The 20,957-nt window shown below is 39.9% G+C and overlaps 1 protein-coding gene and 2 long non-coding RNA genes across 4 annotated transcripts in view; all 3 read left to right on the forward strand.

Moving 5' to 3' along the window:
- LOC309620134 overlaps positions 1 to 20,957 on the forward strand; it is a 687,819-nt gene that overhangs the window by 465,010 nt on the left and 201,852 nt on the right. The gene's annotated exons all lie outside the window — the stretch shown is intronic.
- Positions 1 to 20,957, forward strand: part of LOC309620116 — a 424,458-nt gene that overhangs the window by 256,775 nt on the left and 146,726 nt on the right. The window lies entirely within an intron of this gene.
- Positions 6,796 to 9,232, forward strand: LDOC1 (LDOC1 regulator of NFKB signaling). Its single transcript, XM_082376196.1, has one exon. The coding sequence runs from the start codon at positions 6,958 to 6,960 to the stop codon at positions 7,396 to 7,398; it is 441 nt and encodes a 146-aa protein (XP_082232322.1). The 5' UTR covers positions 6,796 to 6,957; the 3' UTR covers positions 7,399 to 9,232.

Raw genomic sequence — 20,957 nt, forward strand, 5'->3', positions numbered from 1 at the left:
TGGCCTCTCCCAGGGTGACCACCATGGTGGCACAGTGATGAAAGAAAGTTTCTGGAAGTACAATTGCCTCTACTCTGAGAGAGCATCATGTATCCACATCACAGATGTAGCACAGGTTCTCCCAAGATTGAGAGAGGAAATAGAAAATGTTACAGGTTGGCTTTAAGAATGTTAGAATGGACACTGGTTTTCCCTAAAAACAAAAACAAAAACCTTATGTCTCATCATTATGAGAGCAGCATGTTTTGAACTGACAGAAAGCAAGACCAAAATGAAACCTTATTTTATTCTTCCAACTACTTCTTATTCAAGAGTAAACATTTTTTAAAATTTAAACATCATAGTTAAATTTATAGACACCAGGATAAAATAAGAGAGGTGAACTATAAAATTTAAATTAAATTTTAATTAAATTTAAATTAAGAGAGGTGAACACATTAAATTTAAAATGCAGGTAGTATAGTCACCGCAAGACTAGTAAATCGCAATTCTCCAGTGAAAAATAATATGCAATCTGTGTATAGCACTTTGTGTTTTGACAAATACTTTTGTGCTTTATCATTTGATCTTCACTGCAGCGTTATGATTTAGATCCTATTATTATGCATATTTATTGAAAAGGAGTCTGAGACAGAAAAATTAAGTGACTTGCTCAAGCCGCACAGTTAGTAAGCAAGAATATGAGGATTTGAACCCAAATTTCAAAATTTCTTTTCTTTTCCTAATGCTTCCCTGAAATGTGCGTCACTGCTTTTACATAGGCATACATGTTCCTTGGAGAAAACCCGGTCAGTTTTGATTCTGTCTTTGTCATACTGTGGCACTGCCAGTTCTCACTACAAGTAGCATCATGGGTGGTAGAGGGCAGCAATATGTGTATGTCTACTTGGATACAGACACTCACACAGTGACACAGGTGTGCACATGCACATGCACTCTCCTTAGGGGTTCCCTACAGGAGACGATTCTTTTGGACTTGTCTCAATTGTACCCACAGAATTTTAATTTATGGAGGTGACTGAAAGAGGACATGGAGAGGTCAATGCCATTGAGAAGAGGGGGGCATGCCATGTCAAGCAGGGACACATGGGGAAGTATCAGATTTTAGTCAAAAGGCAGAAAGGAGTGAGGGCAAAGACTTAGGCCAGACACTTTATTGGGGTTTTCATGGGAAAGGCTAGGCAAGCCTAGGTAAACAGTTTAGGATTAGCTAGTTTAAACAATTCCAGTGAGCTGTGGGGAATAGGGACTGTCCCTAGTTGTCTGGTACCTGGCCCTGAGTTGATTTAAGTCAGGGGAAATACTGATTTGGTGTGCGAGAGTTAGATCAAGGAGGTGGTTTCAGAGTATGAGGTCTGGACTTCAGGGGAGACATAAACAACTTTGGCTGTTAGTTTGACCCTGCAATTAATGAATACCAAATAGACAAATACAGCATTAAGAAAATAGGACAGGACTGTAGATTCATAGCATAGTATCAGTTCTTAGATATGGGGTTCATGCTTTTATCTGCAGCATATCCTGAGTTTCTCCATGTTTCAGTTCTCTACTACCATGAAACAAACCATCCCAAAACTTTGTGGTTTAGAGCAACTGCCTTTTTATTTGCTCATGATTCTGTCGCCTTGGAGTTCATGTAGTTTTGGAATTCATGATGTTTTTCTGGCTCTCTTTAGAGTCAGCTGGAGTCATTCACACAGGTGCATTCAGGTGGTGGCTCTGTTGGGCTGGATGTTGAAGGGGGAGCTTCATTCTCACGTTTGTTGGCTGCCTTACTGCTCTTCCAAATGACCTCTTTTTCTCCATGTGGCTAGCTTGAGCTTCCTCAAAGCATGGTGGTCTCAGGGTAGTTAGACCTCTTATATGGTGGCTAGGTCCCAGTAGGGAGCGTTCCAAGCGGCAGACAGAAACTTCAGACCTTTAAGGCTTTGCCTCATAAGTTATAAATTACTTCTATCACAGTTTATTTGTCAAAACAAGTCACAATGCCAGTCCAGATTAAAGGGGCAGAGGAGATTATTTCTATCTTTTGAAAGGTTAAGTGGCAAAGAATTTATGGCCATCTTCAATTCACCATACCCATTCTGCCTCAAGGAAAATTTAGTCTAAATCAAAGTAACTAGCCAACTTGAAAGAGAAGTCTAAACTACATTTAAAACAATAAACAGAAATTATGTCAGGCCACACTCAATATTTATAACAAAAAATTTATAATAATGCCAGATACTTTCTAAAATGTATGAAAATGCCAGAAACAAACCAACTGTATAAGCTCTTGTACGTTCAAAGTGACTAATTATATTAAAATAACCAGGAATGAGAAAACATGAGAACAAAAATCTAGTGCAATATACTGTGGGCAATAAATTCTGTATTACAGCAATATAAAAACATACATGAAGAATGCCAACTACTTAATAATAAGACATTAACTCACAGAACTCATAATCCAGTTAGAGAAATCTGATTTTCCAGTTCTACATCTGAGGGACTGTGAGGGTATTTGGTGCCATCCTTCTCCTGCATCATCTGAGAAACTGAGCTAAGTTGGGCCTCTTTAGTTCTGAGGCAGGAGCGTACCTGAGAAATTCAGGTGGAGTATTTATTATGCAATTATTAAGAAGACATAGCTCTGTGCATCCTATCTCTGTCTCCTGACTTGTAAGGGGGTTTGACATATATTTGTTAGCAGAACTATGTGTATTAGGATTCTGTAAACACTGTGTGTGTGCGTGTGTGTGTTAGGATTCTGTAAACGCTATGTGTGTGTGCGTGTGTGTGTATACGTATACACACACACACACACATATATATACACATATCCACACACACACGCACACACACACATACACACACATGGAAGGAGGCAAACCAAAGTTTGGATTTTCAACAATCCTGTTAAGTGAGATCTGTAGGGAGAAGGAAAGCTATTGGGGATGTTTCCTTTTTAACATGCCAGTATTATTTAATTTCTTTTAACATAAGAATATATTTTTTCAGTACTTAAATAAACATGTAAAAATGTTTCAGGGCACTTTGGTAAGCTGGAGAGGATGAAGATACGAGGAAGAAAGCTGTACCTTCTTATTTCTCTCTTCAGGCTAGAGGTCTCCATAGCCCTCTAGATGTGGTTACTGTCAAACATAGCCCCAGGTGCACCTGGTTAAGAAGAAGGAGGGGGAGGGGTCTACGGGCAGAGGCCCAGATCGTAGTGACGTCCATTTGACCCTCTCACAAACATCCCCTTCAAAGCAGTTTTCTGCTCCTGGCTACATATTCAAGTGTCAGGTTGGTTTTCGCAATCTGTACACATTCCTCTGGAAGATGAAAAATCTAGGGACGTTTTCATGTTTATTTCAAGGGAATCTTACAGTCCTGCTGCTAGGTGTATACCAGGGCAGGGTTTGGAGCTTGGAAGGTGGTAGAAGTGATAGGCACCAGGGATCACTCCCTTGGCCTTGGGCCCGTGCTCATGCCAAAGAGTGGGGTTTGAAGCCCCCTCGGGACGTTCTGGACCAGAGCTATTCTGATAAAGTTTCTGAGTCTGAGATAAGTCATATGGTGTACTTATCTCTGCCGCCAGCATCTTCACACAGCTGTAAAGGAACATTCAAGGGTCACTTGAGAGGAGAAAGGGGAATAAGGAAGGCAGCATGCAGTCGTAAGCAGGGTGAATGGGCAAGGAAGGGCTGGTGGGCCTAGACCTTGGTGGGAGAGCCTCCTGGGCACTGGGAAGCTGGTTAACATAAACATTACAATTCTATATAATTTATATAGTGATACTGCTCACCTCTTCCTGACTGCTTCCCTTGTGAGTCACTGTGAACTGCCTGTCTCTTTTCCCTCCCTCCAAGTTGGGAAGCACCTCACAAAATCACTGCTCAGCTCTGTGGCCAGTTCTGGCCTGGGCATTTCTTGTTGTCTAGGAACTCAGAGGCCCCTCAGAGGTAATACTAGTGGTTGCTTCCTACGGTTTCCTCCCTGACTCCCTCTGTCATGGGGTTGTAGGAAGAGGACCAGGGCAGCACGGGCCTAATCATCTCTGGGTCCCCATCAGACCTTCTTGATTCACAGAAGTACAGTGCATAATAATTTTCAGTGGAAACGCATGGGCGTCCGAGTCAGAGAAGCTGAGACTGTGGTATCTAACGTATCACCAACATATTGCTCTCCTGGGTTTAGGCTAGTCTTTAACTCCCTGGGTCTCAGGCTCCCAGAGTGCCCATTCCCATATATGGTCCTTGTGCAAGGGTCAATGAGGCAGCCCATGTCAATCGCCAGATCTAGTGCCTGCCATAGAATGTGTGCTCCTCGGAGTAGAACTCTGGACATCTCCTCCTGGATTAGGGTCTAGACCTGGTAAGTAGAGATGGGTACTTGCACTGCTGCCCCAGGCAAGTCCACCTTCTACCCTGAGCTGTGAATGAGCAGGATGGCCAGAAACCTACCTCTGACATTTCCTGTCCCTTCATTCCAGCCACTGAACATTTATGGAGCGCCTAGTAAGTGCTTTCAGATGTAGAAGATGAAAGGATGAATGAGAGAGGGTCCCTGCTTGGCCTCAAGGGCCTTCTCAACCAGTGGGGGAGCTCATATCCCAGGAGAGTCCAAGGGTTCATATTCCCTCCTACCTGTTCTTTGCCCTGCTCACCCTCTCAGCACTGCGGTCCTCCTCCTCTCCCTACTTGGACCTTGGCCTTGTTTCTCTCCTCTTTCTCAGCTTCTCACTTCCATGGATGCCCATTCAATTCTATTGTAAAAGAACTGAGTAGGGTTTAAAAATTTTATTTTGCCATTTATTACAATGGAAACTATTCATGATCAGAGATAGAACATACTGGACAGTTTGAAGAGTATTTCTGAACACTTTGCGCAGCCACCACTTCTAATTTTTACCTTAACATCTGTACCCTGTGAGATTCTTTCATCCACCAAATATTTATGGAGCTTCTACCATGGGCCAGGCACTTTTCTTGCATTAGGGATAGAGCAACCAACAAAGCAAAGCCTCTGTCCACATAGACTTACATTCTAAAGTGGAGGCAGACCAATAAACAAAGTGCTGTATGATATGATGGCTGCTGGTATGATAAATGCTATGTAGAGGAATGAAGCCAGGTAAGGGGTTAGAGATTACTGGCAGAGAGTGGGGTGCTGTGATAGATGAGGTCGTTAGGAAAGTCCTCTCAGAAAACAGTGGGAGAAGGAGTCAGGCAGTTAAATGAGGAGAGAGCCTTGCAAGGCAGAAAGGATAGAAAGTACAAAGATCCTGAGGCCAGAGCTACTTGATGTGTGTGAGAATCAGCAAGGAGGACAATGTGATTAGAGAAGAGCAGGAACCGGGAGGAGGCATAGGAGATGAGGCAGGGCCTTGTAGGCCATTACCAAGACTTTGGTTTTTATTTTAAGTGAGAGGGGAAAATTATTGGAGGGTTTTTAGTAGGGGAGTGAAGTGATCTAACTTTTGTTTTAAAGGATTCCTGCGCCTACTCTGGGGAATATATACACTATAGGAAGAGAAGAGAGGAAGCCAAGTGATTAGTTGCAACAGTCTGTCAGAAAGGAGGGCTGGGAGCAGGGTGGTAGTGGTAGAAGTAACAAGAAGTGATTCAATCTGGGATATATTTTAAAAGGAGAGCCAACAGAATGTGTTGGCCCTAAGGTCCTCGCCCCGACTCATTTGTCAACTATTTGAATAATAACATTCAAAGTAGAAAAATAAAACCATTTTAAAAACACAAGTGTTCATTGTTAAGCAAAGAATAATACCCAGTAGTCAAGGAACACTAACATTAGGACATGAAATAGAGTCAAAGATAGGATGCTAAATTTTGCAGAAATTTTTACACTTTGCTATTTACAAAAATAATTTTAAACAAAGGGATAGAGGTACACAATGTTATTTTCCAACTAAAGAAGAATCCCTGTTTAAATATTGTTTTGTCATGAAAGACAGGACCCCTATATATATGGAATCCAAAAAAAAAATGGTTCTGACGAACCTAGGGGCAGGACAGGAATAAAGACGCAGATGTAGAGAATGGACTTGAGGACACGGGGAGGGGGAAGGGTAAACTGGGACGAAGTGAGAGAGCTGCATGGACATATATACACTACCAAATGTAAAATAGATAGCTAGTGGGAAGCAGCCGCATAGCACAGGGAGATCAGCTCGGTGCTTTGTGACCACCTAGAGGGATGGGATAGGGAGGGTGGGAGGGAGACGCAAGAGGGAGGGGATATGGGGATATATGTATACATACAGCTGATTCACTTTGTTATACAGCAGCAACTAACACAACACTGTAAAGCAATTATACTCCAATAAAGATGTTAAAGAAGAAAAAAAGGACAGGACCCCTGAGGGTCTTTCATAACTCTTAAAGGATGTGACTCCCATGGTGCAGCCAGCATTGCTAATAGTTCTTTGGTGAGGGAGATTTAAATAAGCAAAGAAATGTGTTAAAACCACGCAAACGGAATCTGGTGGCCACAGACCCACCAAAAACACTGAGTTGTATGAGTCGGCTGGGTTGAAGGGTGGTTGATCCTTTAAACTTGAGCAGGTTGAGCCTCTCTCAGAGATGGGTCTTTAGCGCTCGCTCGGTCCTGGCTAAGGCCGGGCCCACATCCAAGACTGGGTCTCTGCCCACCGCCTTTATCCAGCGGCCAGGAGACCTACACGCCCGCAGCCCGTGACCCAGCCCGCGCCACCCCGGCCCCGCCCCTGCCTTCCCGGGCGGCCGCCCCCCTCTGACCGGGCGGCGCCGGCGCGCCGTCCGTCAGAGCGGCTGTGTGGGCGGAGCTTGCGTAGCCGCCGGGACCCCTGCGCGCACCGCCTCTCGCCCCTAGCCAGCGCGCGCCTCCGCGGACACGCACTTCCTGCGAGGCCTCCGTGCGCACCTTAGGCGAGCCGAACCGAGCTGAACCCTGCCCTGCACTTGCGAGCTGTTCGCCATGGTGGACGAGCTGGTGCTGCTGCTGCATGCGCTCCTGATGCGGCACCGCGCCTTGAGCATCGAGAACAGCCAGCTGATGGAACAGCTGCGGCTGCTGGTGTGCGAGAGGGCCACCCTGCTGCGCCAGGTACGTCCGCCGAGCTGTCCGGTGCCCTTCCCCGAAACGTTTGACGGCGAGAGCTCCCGGCTCCCCGAGTTTATCGTGCAGACGGCGTCTTACATGCTCGTCAACGAGAACCGATTCTGCAACGACGCCATGAAGGTGGCATTCCTAATCAGCCTGCTCACCGGGGAAGCCGAGGAGTGGGTGGTGCCCTACATTGAGATGGATAGCCCCATCCTAGGTGATTACCGGGCCTTCCTCGATGAGATGAAACAGTGTTTTGGCTGGGATGACGACGAAGAAGACGACGACGAAGATGAAGAAGATGATTACTAGGCCCGGAGACCCTCGGGCCTAGGGGGGAGGGCCCTGCACGCCGCCACCTCCCCCCTCCCCGCCCTGCCCCGCCCGGAGCCGCCGCGCTCCCCTAGCGCTCCGATCCCCTTCCCTACCCCTGCCTCTGGTTGTCTTCCTCGTCCCCGCCTCCTCCCCGTAGTGCTTGTCTTTGTTCCGGGGATAGTGCTCCAGTTACCTGCTGCTGAGGCTGGGGCCTCTCCCTGAAGTGCGCTGCCTCCCACTCTGGCCAGCCCCAGGACCCTCTCCTGCTAACTTGAACTGTGTTCTGAGCCCCAACTCTAGGCCAGGCCCCTGTCACAAACTGGTCAGACTACGCACAGCTGTGCCGCACAGCCCTGCCAGCTGTCAGGCCTACATCTTGCCCAGAGACCTACGCTGCCACCTAAGCACCCTCCACCACATTACAGCGACAGACCAGGCCTTTGGAGATAAGGAGCAACCTAGAAGATGCCTTAGTTGGCTGCACCTCCTGGGACACTGATTTGGACTGCTCACCAACCTCTCCCAAGGGGCTACTCTTTCAAGCTGGTTAGTTCCCTACTAAGGCCCAGGGTCTTCTCCTGCCCCGCCAGATTGCTGCAGGAGCCTGTTGTTCCTGGCAGCCAAATTGTTGACATTTCTCCTATGCACCAGTTTTGCACAACTGTCATTTATCTTTCAAAATTGCAGCAATCCCACAGATGTGTGCATTTGGACAAAAATACTGAAAACAAAACAATACAAACAAAAGCAGGCACTCAGCCCAGCTCCTCAGTACTACCTGGAAAAAGCATTTGCATTCTTTTCAATAAATATCAAGCACTACGAAAAAAGAGTGTCTTTTAATGGTTAAGGGCTGTCATTGGCCTCTGCCACTCACCCTGACTCCCATATTCTCATTGATATCAGGGAACCTAGTTCAATCCCAGTATTCCCCACTGTCACGTGTAGGCTACAGAGGACAGCTAACAGAGGGCTTTATGGGGAATCTGGTACTCCCCTCACCAAAGCGTTTCTTACAGCCCTGGTGAAGGAGTGTCCTCTGGGGCTTCCAAGATGACATGGGTAAGGGGTGGCTGAGCAGGTGGCAGGCACACCATCCCAAACTGGGACACTTTTGAGAGAGCTTAAGAGGGACACTTAATAATTAGACTGGGACAGCAGGCATAAATCAGGACACACAATATTCCTGTCTTCCTGAGCTTTTGGGTTCTTCCTCAACACGGCAAGTTCTGCCCCTTAACCCTTAGTGCCTGTGGGGTGCTATTGAGTTCAGGCTTCATTTAACAACGTAGCACATTGTTTTAATACCCCTTTTAGGTGCTTGAGCTAACATTAAATCCTAGATCCTGGGTAAATGCACCCATAATAAACAGAGCCTGATTTGAACATTTCATCTTCCTTGGGCAGACACCCTTAGAATCCCCACCCATCCATGTGCCCCAGATTCCTGCCTGTAGAAATTGACAAGATGCCTGGCTATCTCCTGAACTAGATCTTATACTGCTATCTGAGCTATGCTGAGATTTCTTTGTGGGCCTGGAGGGCTCGGAGGCACTAAGGGAGTGGGGTGAGTGCTGAGAAGAATCTGCATACCTTTGTGAGGCAATTACCCCAGGTTAAGTCACTGAAATGTTAAATCAGGGAAGCTTGGTTAGGGGATTTGTGGGGCCTATCTCTGCCAGCCAGGAACTGTCAGGAGGATTTGGGAGGTTCTGAGTTCTCATTCTTATCTATATCTGCCCCCATGTCTTTATTGTACCATGTCTGGAGCCAGCTCTACCTTAGAACCTCTAATTAATTTAGGTAATAAATTTTCTTGTTGTTTAAGACCTTCTGAGGCTGGGTATTCTTTTATTTGTATTGTGAGGTAAACCTCACATTGTGGGTTAAATGAGATACTGGTCATCATACCGGGTACTTCAGAGGTGTGGATTCAATGAGATAACACCCATGAGGTATTTTGAACTGTCCCTGCTGCGTGGTGAGCACTCAGTAAACATGGGCTCTTACTCCCAGGCCTGGGAACCGAAGCATCATTCCAGAAACAGGTCTCTTGCTATGACCTTGGCCTTAGGAAAATGTCAGGAGTCAATAGGAGCAGAGCGGACTCAGGAAGAGTGGAAATGAGAGCATGCCAAGACCTCATTTACTCTTTGGGATCTGACATGAAGTCAGATAGAAAGCCGGTTTACTAAGTGAACAGGCAAAGTCCAGAGCAGGAGTCATTTTTCCAGTCTAGGAAAGTTGTTTCTGGAGGGTGGGACAGGGGTAGATATGATGTAGCAAAGGAGGTTGAGGTCCATACTGGGGGTGGATCTGGGGAAGTAGTGGGCAAGTGCTGAAAGCTAGGTGAGACCCAGTGAGACCAAAAATCAGTCATTCAAAATAATCAGTGGTCCAGGTAGACTTAGAGGAGTTAGAGATATGGTGGTCAAAGAAAAGTGGTTCTTGTCCTCATGGTCATTCCAGTTTGTCGCTTTTACGGTGCCTTGGGCCAGAATTGGGATGATACCTTGCTACAGGTAAGGTCCAGAAAGAGAATCTAGACTGTGATTAGATTTGAGAGTGACCTTTCCAAGGTGGAAGTTGAAGGCATGAATAGATGAGATCTACTCCCCACCACCAAACCAAGTGTGTGCATGCTCTGTGCAGAAGGACGGGGTCTCTGGTCAGTGAAGATGCCAACGCAGCACCTGAGTAGCACTCATGACAGCTAGGCCAAGAGCTTCTGGAATCTGAAACGTACATGTCCTGGGCTTGTATGCATGTGCCTGAGCTGCCTCAGTGTGTGTGTGTGTGTGTGTGTGTGTGTGTGTGTGTGTGTGTGTGTGTGTTAATGTCCTTCATGTATCATGGAAGAGCGGGTTATGCTGTGAGCTGCAGACAAGGACAGTGTTAAGAATCTGGCTACCTTGGCAGATTCTGCAATAAAAGCACAGATATTGGCAAGGGCTTTACCACCACGGGAGGAATACATGATAGTGTGATAGTGTCATAAGGCACAACAGAAGAGAATTGGAGAAGTAAATAAGCATATCTGAAGATAAAATCACCACTCAGATGAAAACTATTAAAAGTAGGTGAAAATGTTGAAATAGCAAATATGAACTTCAGACTCCTGAATTCCCATCACACTGGACTTGAAACGGTCACTGAAATTGTGCTATTAATGAAATGAAATTAATCATATTGAAGGTCATAATCATTTAATCCTATTAAATCTTTCAATGTATGTTTGGATTTCTCTAATCACTTGAATAGGTAAGTAGTGCCATCCATTAATTCTGTGTTGCTGTGTTTTGCCGGATGATATATTAAGCTAGAGGTACATGATGCACATTGTGTTTGGTTATTTTCTGCTATTACAACATAGTGAAAACCTCAGCAATTTGGAAGTAGAGGGAGATGTCTTGTTAAGATCAGTGGAATATTTATTTTTTAACAAATGAATTTAAACAATTTTTAAAGTTCTTAAAGCACTTAAAGCTAATGAAAGGGTATCAGTTCAAGGTCCTGAGAATGTTTTCTTTGATGGATGATCAGTGTGGGGTAATTGTATGAAGTATATATATTATTTGCTTTGAAATATGAATTTTGGTAAAGTAGCATTAAAAGTGTCGGGTAGTTTGCATTACTCAGTAGTTCAAGTATATTCCCTACAGTCTTATGTCCACTTAGTCCTAAAGGTAGACACAATCAACATGTTTGGTGTCCTTCGACAGTGCTGGTGACCCCCTACTTCTTACTTCTGATCATCCCCCTTGCATTTTTTTCCCTCCTGTCTGAAATGCCTCTGTTAGGATTTGTTCCTTTATCTTCAAATATTCTATCGTCCAGAGACTTTAAAAAAAAAACAAACAATGCAGTTAGCCTGTGATGGGGAATAGCTTGCTTGAAGTAATTATGAACAGCATAGCAAGATTTGTTAGAGGAGCAAAAGCCCTGCCCGGGATTAGTTGGGTGGGGGAGTGGTGGTGAGATGCTGCAACATTTGTGTACCTCCTGGTATCGGAGCTACGATCAATAACAAATTAATTTTTCTTATGATTATATCCACAATATTTTCATACCTTCTCTTCCCCCGCCCTAAATGACAAAGGATTTCATGCACAGAATTGCAATAATATAATTCTGTTTTAGCCAAGGTCCCTGTACAGTCAGTTCAAATGACCATTCAGTTCAGAGTCAACCAGTCAGCTCAAGATAAAAAACTGTCACAAGACTATTTATATGCCTCATTTAAAATTGTTACTTAAAAAAAAATCATACCAGTAAAAGAAAGCAAAGGGAATTATATTTCAGTGGTAACTGAAGTAATTGGGATATTTCTGATTTATTTGTTCTCTAGACACAGATAATTGCACTGCCATACAGGACTTTTAGAACTGCTCATTTGAATGTACACAATTAAATTTGTAACATGTTCATAAGTAGGGAGAATAATATAATGAGTCCCCATAGACCCATCTCCAGATTCAAAACTTACCAACATTTTTGCTTCACCTATCCCTTTTCTTTCTATAATTTTTATGGAATATTTAAAATCAAATCCCAGATATCATATTAATTCACCCTTTAATATTTCAGTATGTTTCTCTTAACAGATAAGGCTTTAAAAACAATTCATAATATCATCATCGTATGTACTAAAATACAATGACTCCTTAATATTTAATACTCAATCCATATTCAAATATCCCCAGTGTCTTAAAATTGTGTTTTTAATTATTTGTTTGAATTAGGTTTCAAAAATGTTGACACACTGCATTTGGTTTATATATCTCTAAAACCTTCTTTTAACTAAAAACAATTGCCCTCCATCCTTTTTCCCCTACAAATTATTTGTTGAGGAAACCAGGTCATTTGTCCTATGGAATTTCCTATATTCTGGATTTGCTTACTCTTTTCATATCCTTGCCCAAGTTTCTCTTGGGTTTTGGTATTTCTTTCTCAATATTCTAGAGGCTTTTTATTTATTAGGGATCTGTGATATTTGTTGCAATTAATTAATTAATTAATTAATTAATTAATTAATTATTTATTTATTGGCCATGCCGTGCGGCATGTGGGGTCTTAGTTCCCAGACCAGGGATTGAACCTGCGCCCCCTGCAGTGGAAGCACGGAGTCCTAACCACTGGACTGCCAGGGAAATCCCTTATGTTGCAAATATTTATGCCCAGTCTATCATTGGCCTTTTTATTTTCTTTATGAGATTGATATTTCAGGCTGTTGTGAAAATGTTTAATATATTTCCATTTTTTCCAGTATCCTCCCATTTCTGTGCTCCCCAATTTATTTGTTTATATTCTTTCTCTTAGTGTTTATACCTTTAAATCGTGTATATACCTCTATTATTTTTCAGATACGAGTGATCTATTTTGACTCTCAGCCATGAAAGATGAGGAGCTCAACATATACACTAATACTATTTCCCTATCAGCTTTGTAAGTTACATTGTTTCTGTGTTGTCAGTGTTTGTAACAGTTACATGTTTTTCTCTGGTGAACGTAATCCCCACATGTGTTTTAACTTTAATATGTCAGACAAATGAATTTAATAATAACTACCTTGTCCAATTTTCATTCAATGTTTTTTTGTTAGCTAGTTTCTTTTTCCATTTTTAGTTGTTTCTTCAAAAGGAAAAAAAACCTCGTAAAACTCCTGGGAACTATATCGTCTGAGGTTTTGATGGTGAATGACAGTTTTGTTATGGGTAGAGTTTCTTTTCTTTCATTGCTCCACTATCTTTTTAGCATTGAATGTTATTTTGTAGAAGTCTGAGGCCATCCTAATATTTTTCATCCATAACTGATTTGATACTTTTGTTGATTTCTCAGAGAATTTTTTTCTTTATATTTCAACAGGATATATCTAATTATTATTCATTTTTTGTCATTTTTTTGTGGAACCTGGTGTGACCGTTTAACATGTAAATTCGAGACCTGATTCCCTTCTGCAAAGTTTTCATAATTATTTCTTTAAATATGTATAATATATACTGATATTTATTTATGTTGACTCTCCTTTACCTGGCCTCTATATTTTAAATTTTCTCAGACTTTTTTAAATGTTTTCTTCATTTCCATTTTATTCTCTTTTATCAATCCTGTTCTCTCTGTCCTTTACAATGATTTAAGAAGTATCTGTCATTCTTCGTGTTGTTTCTAGTTTGGCTTCATTTCGGTGACAGGTTTGTTGTTTCCCACTTCTTTGCCAAGTGCTGCCAGCTCATGCTTTAGCTTCTATTGACTCGTGCATATTCCTGAATCACGTATTTCTTATTTGTTCTCTTGTTGTGCAGCTATGGATCCTTTATATTTTTTAAGTTGATGGCAGTGTGCTATGTTATGATATGATGGTGATATAAGTCACATCTCTTTCTTGGCAGTATTTTTCTAGAGAGTGTTATTTGCCACTTTTTTTTCCTGTTCCTTCCCTCCTATGGGAGTGCTTCTAGGAACCTTTCAGTATCTTGCCTCCTTCCTAGTAAGGCTGCTCTTCCTCAGTAAAGAAGTTACAAGTCAGCCTTTCTTGTCTCTTTCAGTCCAGTCCCAACAGCATTTTCTCTGGTAGAAATAACTCAATGTTAGTGACTTGTACATTGCATACTTCCCATTTTCCTGAAAGGAGACAGATCTGACTCCCCACTCCCTTTTTTAAACATTTCAATAGCACTCTCATGTTTTCATTGTACCTGAATGTACCTAGATGATTTCCAACATTATTTTCAGAGTCAACGTTCTGTACTTTCTGTATTTGCCCCTGCTGCTCAGTAGTTCTGATGTCTTAATCGCCTGGGATAATCTGTATCCTTGAGAAGCGTTGAGTTAACCTTTGAGAGGGACTGAATAAGATTCAGCTCTGGGGGTGGAAGAACCTGAAAAGTAAAAAATGAAATTTTTTTTTTTTTTAAATTAATGACACTAATGTGTTATTATTTCTGCTTTTAATTTTTATTTATTTATTTGTTTATTTATTTATGGCTGTGTTGGGTCTTCGTTTCTGTGCGAGGGCTCTCTCCAGTTGTGGCAAGCGGGGACCACTCTTCATCGCGGTGCACGGGCCTCTCACCATCGCGGCCTCTCTTGTTGCGGAGCACAGGCTCCAGACGCGCAGGCTCAGCAATTGTGGCTCACGGGTCCAGTCGCTCCGCGGCATGTGGGATCCTCCCAGACCAGGGCTCGAACCCGTGTCCCCTGCATTGGCAGGTAGACTCCCAACCACTGCACCACCAGGGAAGCCCTAAAAAATGAAATATTAATGACTTAGAATACTTTCTCACTACAGCTGTGTGTGTGTTTCAAAAAGTAAGATCAATTTTATTTTCAATTTTTGGAACAACTTTTTATCCCCCTGTGTAACAAGAAGAAAAATGAAATGGTTTTAGTCATCTGTGGAGAAGAGGTACCACATATGTAGGAGATCCCATCAATATGTATATGGGAAAAAAGAAAAAAATCTGTTGTTCATTGGAATAAAAAGTAAGGAGGGTGAAATTAGTATCAGAAAATGGGCCTTAGAAGAGATAGAAAAGCACATATGGAAAGTTCGGCTTGTTGTGAGTTGAGAATGGATTGTTCCTTGCACAAAGTTTGAGTTCAGTGAGAATGTGTTGGGGATCAGGAAGGCTGGTTCCTGTTGTGGCTTTGCCTTAGATTTGCTCTGCGAAGCCCAGACAGCTTACTTGACTTCTCTGATTCTAAACTTCTATACCTGTGTCATGGGAATAATTATATCTTAGGACTAGTATAAGAAAAAACTGCCTAGTATCTTATCTGGTAGTCAATAAATGTTAACACCATTCTTCTTTTCTTCAATAGATATTATTTAGTAAAATAAGAATGTAAGATTGGCTGTTATGGTAGTCTTGTGGGTTTTGGTAGAAAGACACTGATATTGGGGAATTTGGAGTGTCAGGAGGAAATGTGGTCAACACATTAAAGTGTTGGATATTAAGAATGTATGTTAAGAATTAATTGACATGTGAACAACATTTGACACTTTAAAAGTCACTTTCATATTCAGTTTCTTATTTGGGACTCACGCCAACTCAGTGAAGAGATATTTTTATTTACATTTTACAAATTGGGATATATTTTTATTTACATTTTACAAATTGGGATATTAAGTCTCTGAGATGCTCCAGGACTTGTCCATGATAAAAATGTCAGAATCTGGGCCAGAATTCTCACCCCAAGTCCAGTGCTCTTTTTACAGTTTCCTGCTGCCTTTTGGAAGTAATGCCTTGTTCAGGTTGCCTATCTCCCATGGACCTTCGTTTCCTCGTTTATAATCTCAAGCATTTTCATTAGTGGGCCACTCTGCAGGTTTTTCTCTCATTTAATAACAAAGTAGCCCTTAAAATGAGCAACTGTCACTGTATGCTCCAACTCTGAACCTCTATAATTTTATCTCCATTTTGCACAAACGCTGGAGTACTTAGAGGAAACAGTATGAGATTTGAGAAGGATGCTGGGATTGCTCATTTTTTTAAAGCAACCTCCCCCCAAAATCCCCCCAAAACCTAAATGTCCATCAAAGGAGATAGACTTAAACAATGATAAAGTACATCCCTATATGAGCTACTTCACAGAGGTAAAAATAATATTTTCTTTGTATTTTTGAGGGGAAGTTCTGATAGGAATTCTTAAGCATAAAAGTAATTCATAAATACATGTAGAGTATGATGATATTTACAAATATTTTAAAACCTATATGTGTATGCATGTGTGTACGTGTAGACATATATGTACAAAAGGCAAAAAGAACAGAAAGATAAATGCCAAAATTTTAACAATGTTTACCCTAGACGGGAGTAGTATGAAAGAAAATTTTTGCTCTTTTACTCTGTATTGTGCAGATTTATTACAATGAGTACTAATGTAATTTAAAACATAGAATTAGTACTTATTCTGGATAGGTTTTGGTGAAAATGAAAAACAACTGTTGGTACCATTATAAAATAGTTCTCTTTTGGAAACAGTAATTCATGTTGTAGGAACCATAAACTTATTCACAGTTTGTTATAAAATAAACATAATTGGTTTTATAAATCTGTTATGTTACTTCAATTCTTCTAAACAATTGATAATAAAACTCTGTTTTATCAATGAAAACAAACTATACTCAAACTATTATTTCAGTAGTAAGTCTGGTCAGTGCAGTTAGAAATAGGTCATTCCCATAATACCTCTTCATTGTGTCCCTTTCTTTTTGGCAGTGATTTCCTTAGTAAAACCCTCATTGCTTGCCAGGTTTATTTGAATGGACTCCTAGATGACTTTTCTTCTTATGGGCTGTCTTCCTTCTAATCTGCTCTTTTCATTGCTGTTAGTGTTGTTTTTTTGAAACATAAACCTTACCACTTTTTTCTATTCAAAATCCTTCTGTGATCCCCATATCTTCAGAAAGTACTTAAATTCCATAACATAACATTTATGTCTGGATTACTCTTTTTAAAAATTATCTTTTTATTGAGTTATAATTGGGCTGTCTTTTTATTGTTGAGCTATAAGAGTTCCTTATGTATTCTGGATACTAGACCTAATTATTATTGGATGTATGATTTACAAATATTTTCTCCCATTTGATGGGTTGCCTTTTCACTTTTTGGATAGTATCCTTTGATGAACAAATGTGTTTAATTTTGATTAAGTCCAATTTATATATTTTCTCTTTGGTTAGTTGTGCTTTTGCTGTCCTATTTAAGAAACCATTTCCTAACCCAGAGCCACAACAGTTAACACCTACGTTTTCATAGTTTTTATGTTTTACCTCTATGTTTTCATCATTCTCAGAGTTTTAAGTTTTAGATGTTTCATTTTGGCCTTTGGTCCATTGTGAGTTAATTTTTATATATGGTGTGAGGTAGTGGTTTAAATTAATTCTTTTGCATGTGGCTTTCCAGTGTCCCAGCACCATTTGTTGAAAGGAATATTATTTTAACCCCATTGAATTGTCTTGGAACCCTTATCAAAAATCAGTTGTCCATAGATGTATAGGTTTATTTCTGCAATCTCAATTCTTTTCTATTGAGCTATGTATCTATACTTGTGCCAGTATCAAACTGTCTTGATTACAGTAGTTTTGTAGTAAGTTTTGAAATTGAAGAGCATGAGTTCTCCAACTTTTTTCTTTCAACAGTTTTTGGCTATCCTGGGCCCCTTGCATTTTAGTATGAACCTTAGGCTCAGATTGTGCATTTCTTCAAAAAAGACAATTGGCGTTTAATAGGGATTGTACTGAATCTGTATTAATTTGGGGTATATTGCCATCTTAATAATAAGTCTTCTACTCAGTGAACATGGGATATCTTTCCATTTATTTAGGTCTTCTTTAATATGTTACAGTGATGTTTTATTATTTTTATTATATGTCTTCCGCTTATTTTGTTAAGTTTATTTCTTAGTTTCTTATTCTTTTTGCTATTATTCTAAATTGAATTAAAAATTTTTTTTTCAGGTTGTTTGTTGTTAGTGTATAGAAATACAGTTGACCCTTGAACAACATGGGTTTGAACTGCATGGGTCCACTTATACATGGATTTTTTTCAGTAAATATGTACTACAGTACTACAATATCTGAACTTGGTTGAGTCTGTGGGTGTGGAACCATGCATACAGAGGCCCGACTATAAAGTTATAAACAGATTTTCGACTGCTTAGAGGTTGACCCCCCCAACCATCGCATTGTTCAAGGATCAATTGTACACTTGATTTTTGTTTATTGATATCATACAAATACAACCTTGGTGTACTTGTTTATTAGCTCTAATATTTTGCTTTGTGGATTGCTTAGGATTCCCTATATCCTGGATCATGTCATCTGGAAATAGATAGTTTTACTTCTTCCTTTCCAATCTGGATGCATTTTATTTCTTGTCTTTCTTTCTTTTTATCCTTCATTCATTCATTTTTGCTTTATTTCTCTGGCTAGAGCCTCTAGTACAATATTGAATTGAAGTGGCATGAGCAGACATCCTTTTCTTGATCTTAGAGGGAACGCTTTCATTCTTTCACTATTAAGTATGAGGTTAGCTGTGGGCTTTTCATAGATGCCCTTTATCAAGTTGAGAAAATTGCCTTCTACTCCTAGTTTGTTGAGTGTTTTTTTATCTTGAAAGGATGTTGGATTTTGTCAAGTGCTCCTTCTATGTTTATTGAGATGATCATGTGGTTTCTGTTTTTTTCTTTTATTCTGTTAATATTGACTGATTTTTATATGTTGAATCAACCTTGCCTTCCTGGAAAAAAATCACATTTGGTCATGTAATATAATCCTTTTTACATGTTGCTAGGTTTGGTTTGCTAGTATTTTGTTGAGGATTTTTGTCTATATTCATCAGGAATAATGACGTGTAATTTTTTTCTTGTGACCTCTTTTTCTGGTTTTGGTTTAAGTTGGGAAGTTTTCTAAGTTAGGCCTCATAAAATAAGTTAGGAAGTTTTCTGCATCCATTGCTTTGCACTTGCTTTTTTCACTTAATTGTAAATTCAGAAGTAACTCTGTCAACTCAGAGTTACCTTCCTCATTTTTGTGCAGCAGCATAATTAACTCTGTGGATTTGCCATAGTTATTCAGAATTCTCCTACGTATGGTCCTATGTACGGGAAATATTTTGTTATTACAAAATTAAGATTCACCATTAATAACAATGTGCATATTTTGTTTTATATTTGTGGAGATATACCTTTACAGTAGGTGCCTAGGAAAAGGATTGCTAGATCAAAGGGTAAGAACATATGTAGTTCGTTAGATATTCCTAAATTCCCTCCCAAAATGGTTTTGGCATTTTACACACCCACCAGAAATGGATGAGACTGCCTGTTGTCCTGTAGCATTATTAGGATAAGGGCTATTTTGAATTTTTGACTATCTGATAGATATTTTTTAATGGTATCTCAGTGTAGTTTTAATTTGTACATCTCTGATTGTGAGTGACGTATTTTTTTATATGTTGAGGGCTGTTTTAATTTCTCTTTTCTATAGATTATCTGTTCATATATTTTGACCATTTTTTTCTATCTTGTTTTTCTCCTTTTTCTCTCATTATTTAAAAGCTCTTTATGTACTTGGGGAATAGCCCTTTGTTTATAAGTCGCATGGATTTTATTCCAGTTTTTCATTTGTCTTTTACCTTTTATGGTATTTATTTATTTTTATTCCAAAATTTCGCATTCTTATGTAGACAGAATCATTAGTCTTTTATTGCTTCTAGATTTTGAGTTATATTTAGAAGACTTTCTTTCCCCATATCCAGTTATACAGGAATCTCCCTCAATGTTTTCTTTTAATATTTCTGTGGATTCAATTTTTGAACGTTTACATTTCTGTTCTATTTGGTGTTTATTATGGTGTATGATGTATCCAATTTAATTTTTTTTTGCAAATGGCTCTTATTCTCAGACATGTGATATGATTATCATATACTATATTTCCATGTGACCTTGTGTCTATCTGTGGATTTTCTTTGTGTTTTCCAGATATTATATTACGTGCAAAACTTCTTTTCCAATTCTCATACCTCCAATCATTTTCTCTTGTCATGAAATTGTACTGAAGATAGTGGAAATCCTTCCCTTGTTCTTCTCCTTAGTGACAATGTTCCTAAATGTTTCCGTATCCACACATATATAAAAGCATATATATTTGTGTTGTGTGTGTGTGTGTGTGTGTGTGTGTGTGTGTATGTGTGAGAGAGAGTGGGAGAGAGTTACATAACAGTGCTAAATTTTGTACAGCCTGTTTTCAGTATCTATGGAGAATATCTTGTTTTTGTTTACTTAGATTTATTAAAATGGTGGATAATGAATTTTTTAATATAAAACCATCCCTGCATTTCTGGAACAAATCCCATTTGGTCATAATATCTCTTTATTTTTATTCATTTATTTATTTTTATTTTTAAATTTTTGGCTGCACCATGCTGCTTGTGGGATCTTAGTTCCCGGACCAGGGATTGAACCTGGGCCCCTGGCAATGTAAGCGCCAAGTCCAAACCACTGGACTGCCAGGGAATTCCCATATCTCTTTATTTTTAATGTGTAGTTGGAATCTGCTTGCTAATATAATTCAAAATCTTTCATTGATATTCATGAGTTTGGTCTGTAGTTTTCCTATTTGTGTTTTTATTAGGTTTATGTATCAATATTATACTTCCTTCATTAACAAAGTGAAAGTTTTCCTTTTACTACACTCTGGAACAATTTAAGTAACAGTAAGATATTCATATACAGTTTCAATTAAAAATCTATTTGAACGAATTAGTCACTGCAAAGTTAGTGCATCAGAATTCTCCAGTGGCAAAAAATAAGTGATATTTGAAAGTACTCTGTTTAATAAATAGTTTATTATAAGTGTAATAGTTAATTATAGTTAATATTTGATAATAGTTAATAGTTTAATAAAATATTTCATAAGTACTTTTATATTACACAGTTTGACCTTCACTTCAAATTTCTGAATATGTTATATTCATTTTATGGATTAGAAAACTGAGGCACAGAAGGATTAAGTGGCTTGCCCAATCCACACATTTAGTGAGGAGCAATAGAAG

The sequence above is a fragment of the Balaenoptera borealis genome, assembly GCF_965194805.1.
Source record: "Balaenoptera borealis genome assembly, chromosome: X".
In the NCBI taxonomy this organism is placed as follows: domain Eukaryota; kingdom Metazoa; phylum Chordata; class Mammalia; order Artiodactyla; family Balaenopteridae; genus Balaenoptera; species Balaenoptera borealis.

Excerpts from the sequence above, each read along its gene's own strand:
- LDOC1 (XM_082376196.1), top strand. The coding sequence starts at position 6,958 with ATGGTGGACGAGCTGGTGCTGCTGCTGCATGCGCTCCTGATGCGGCAC.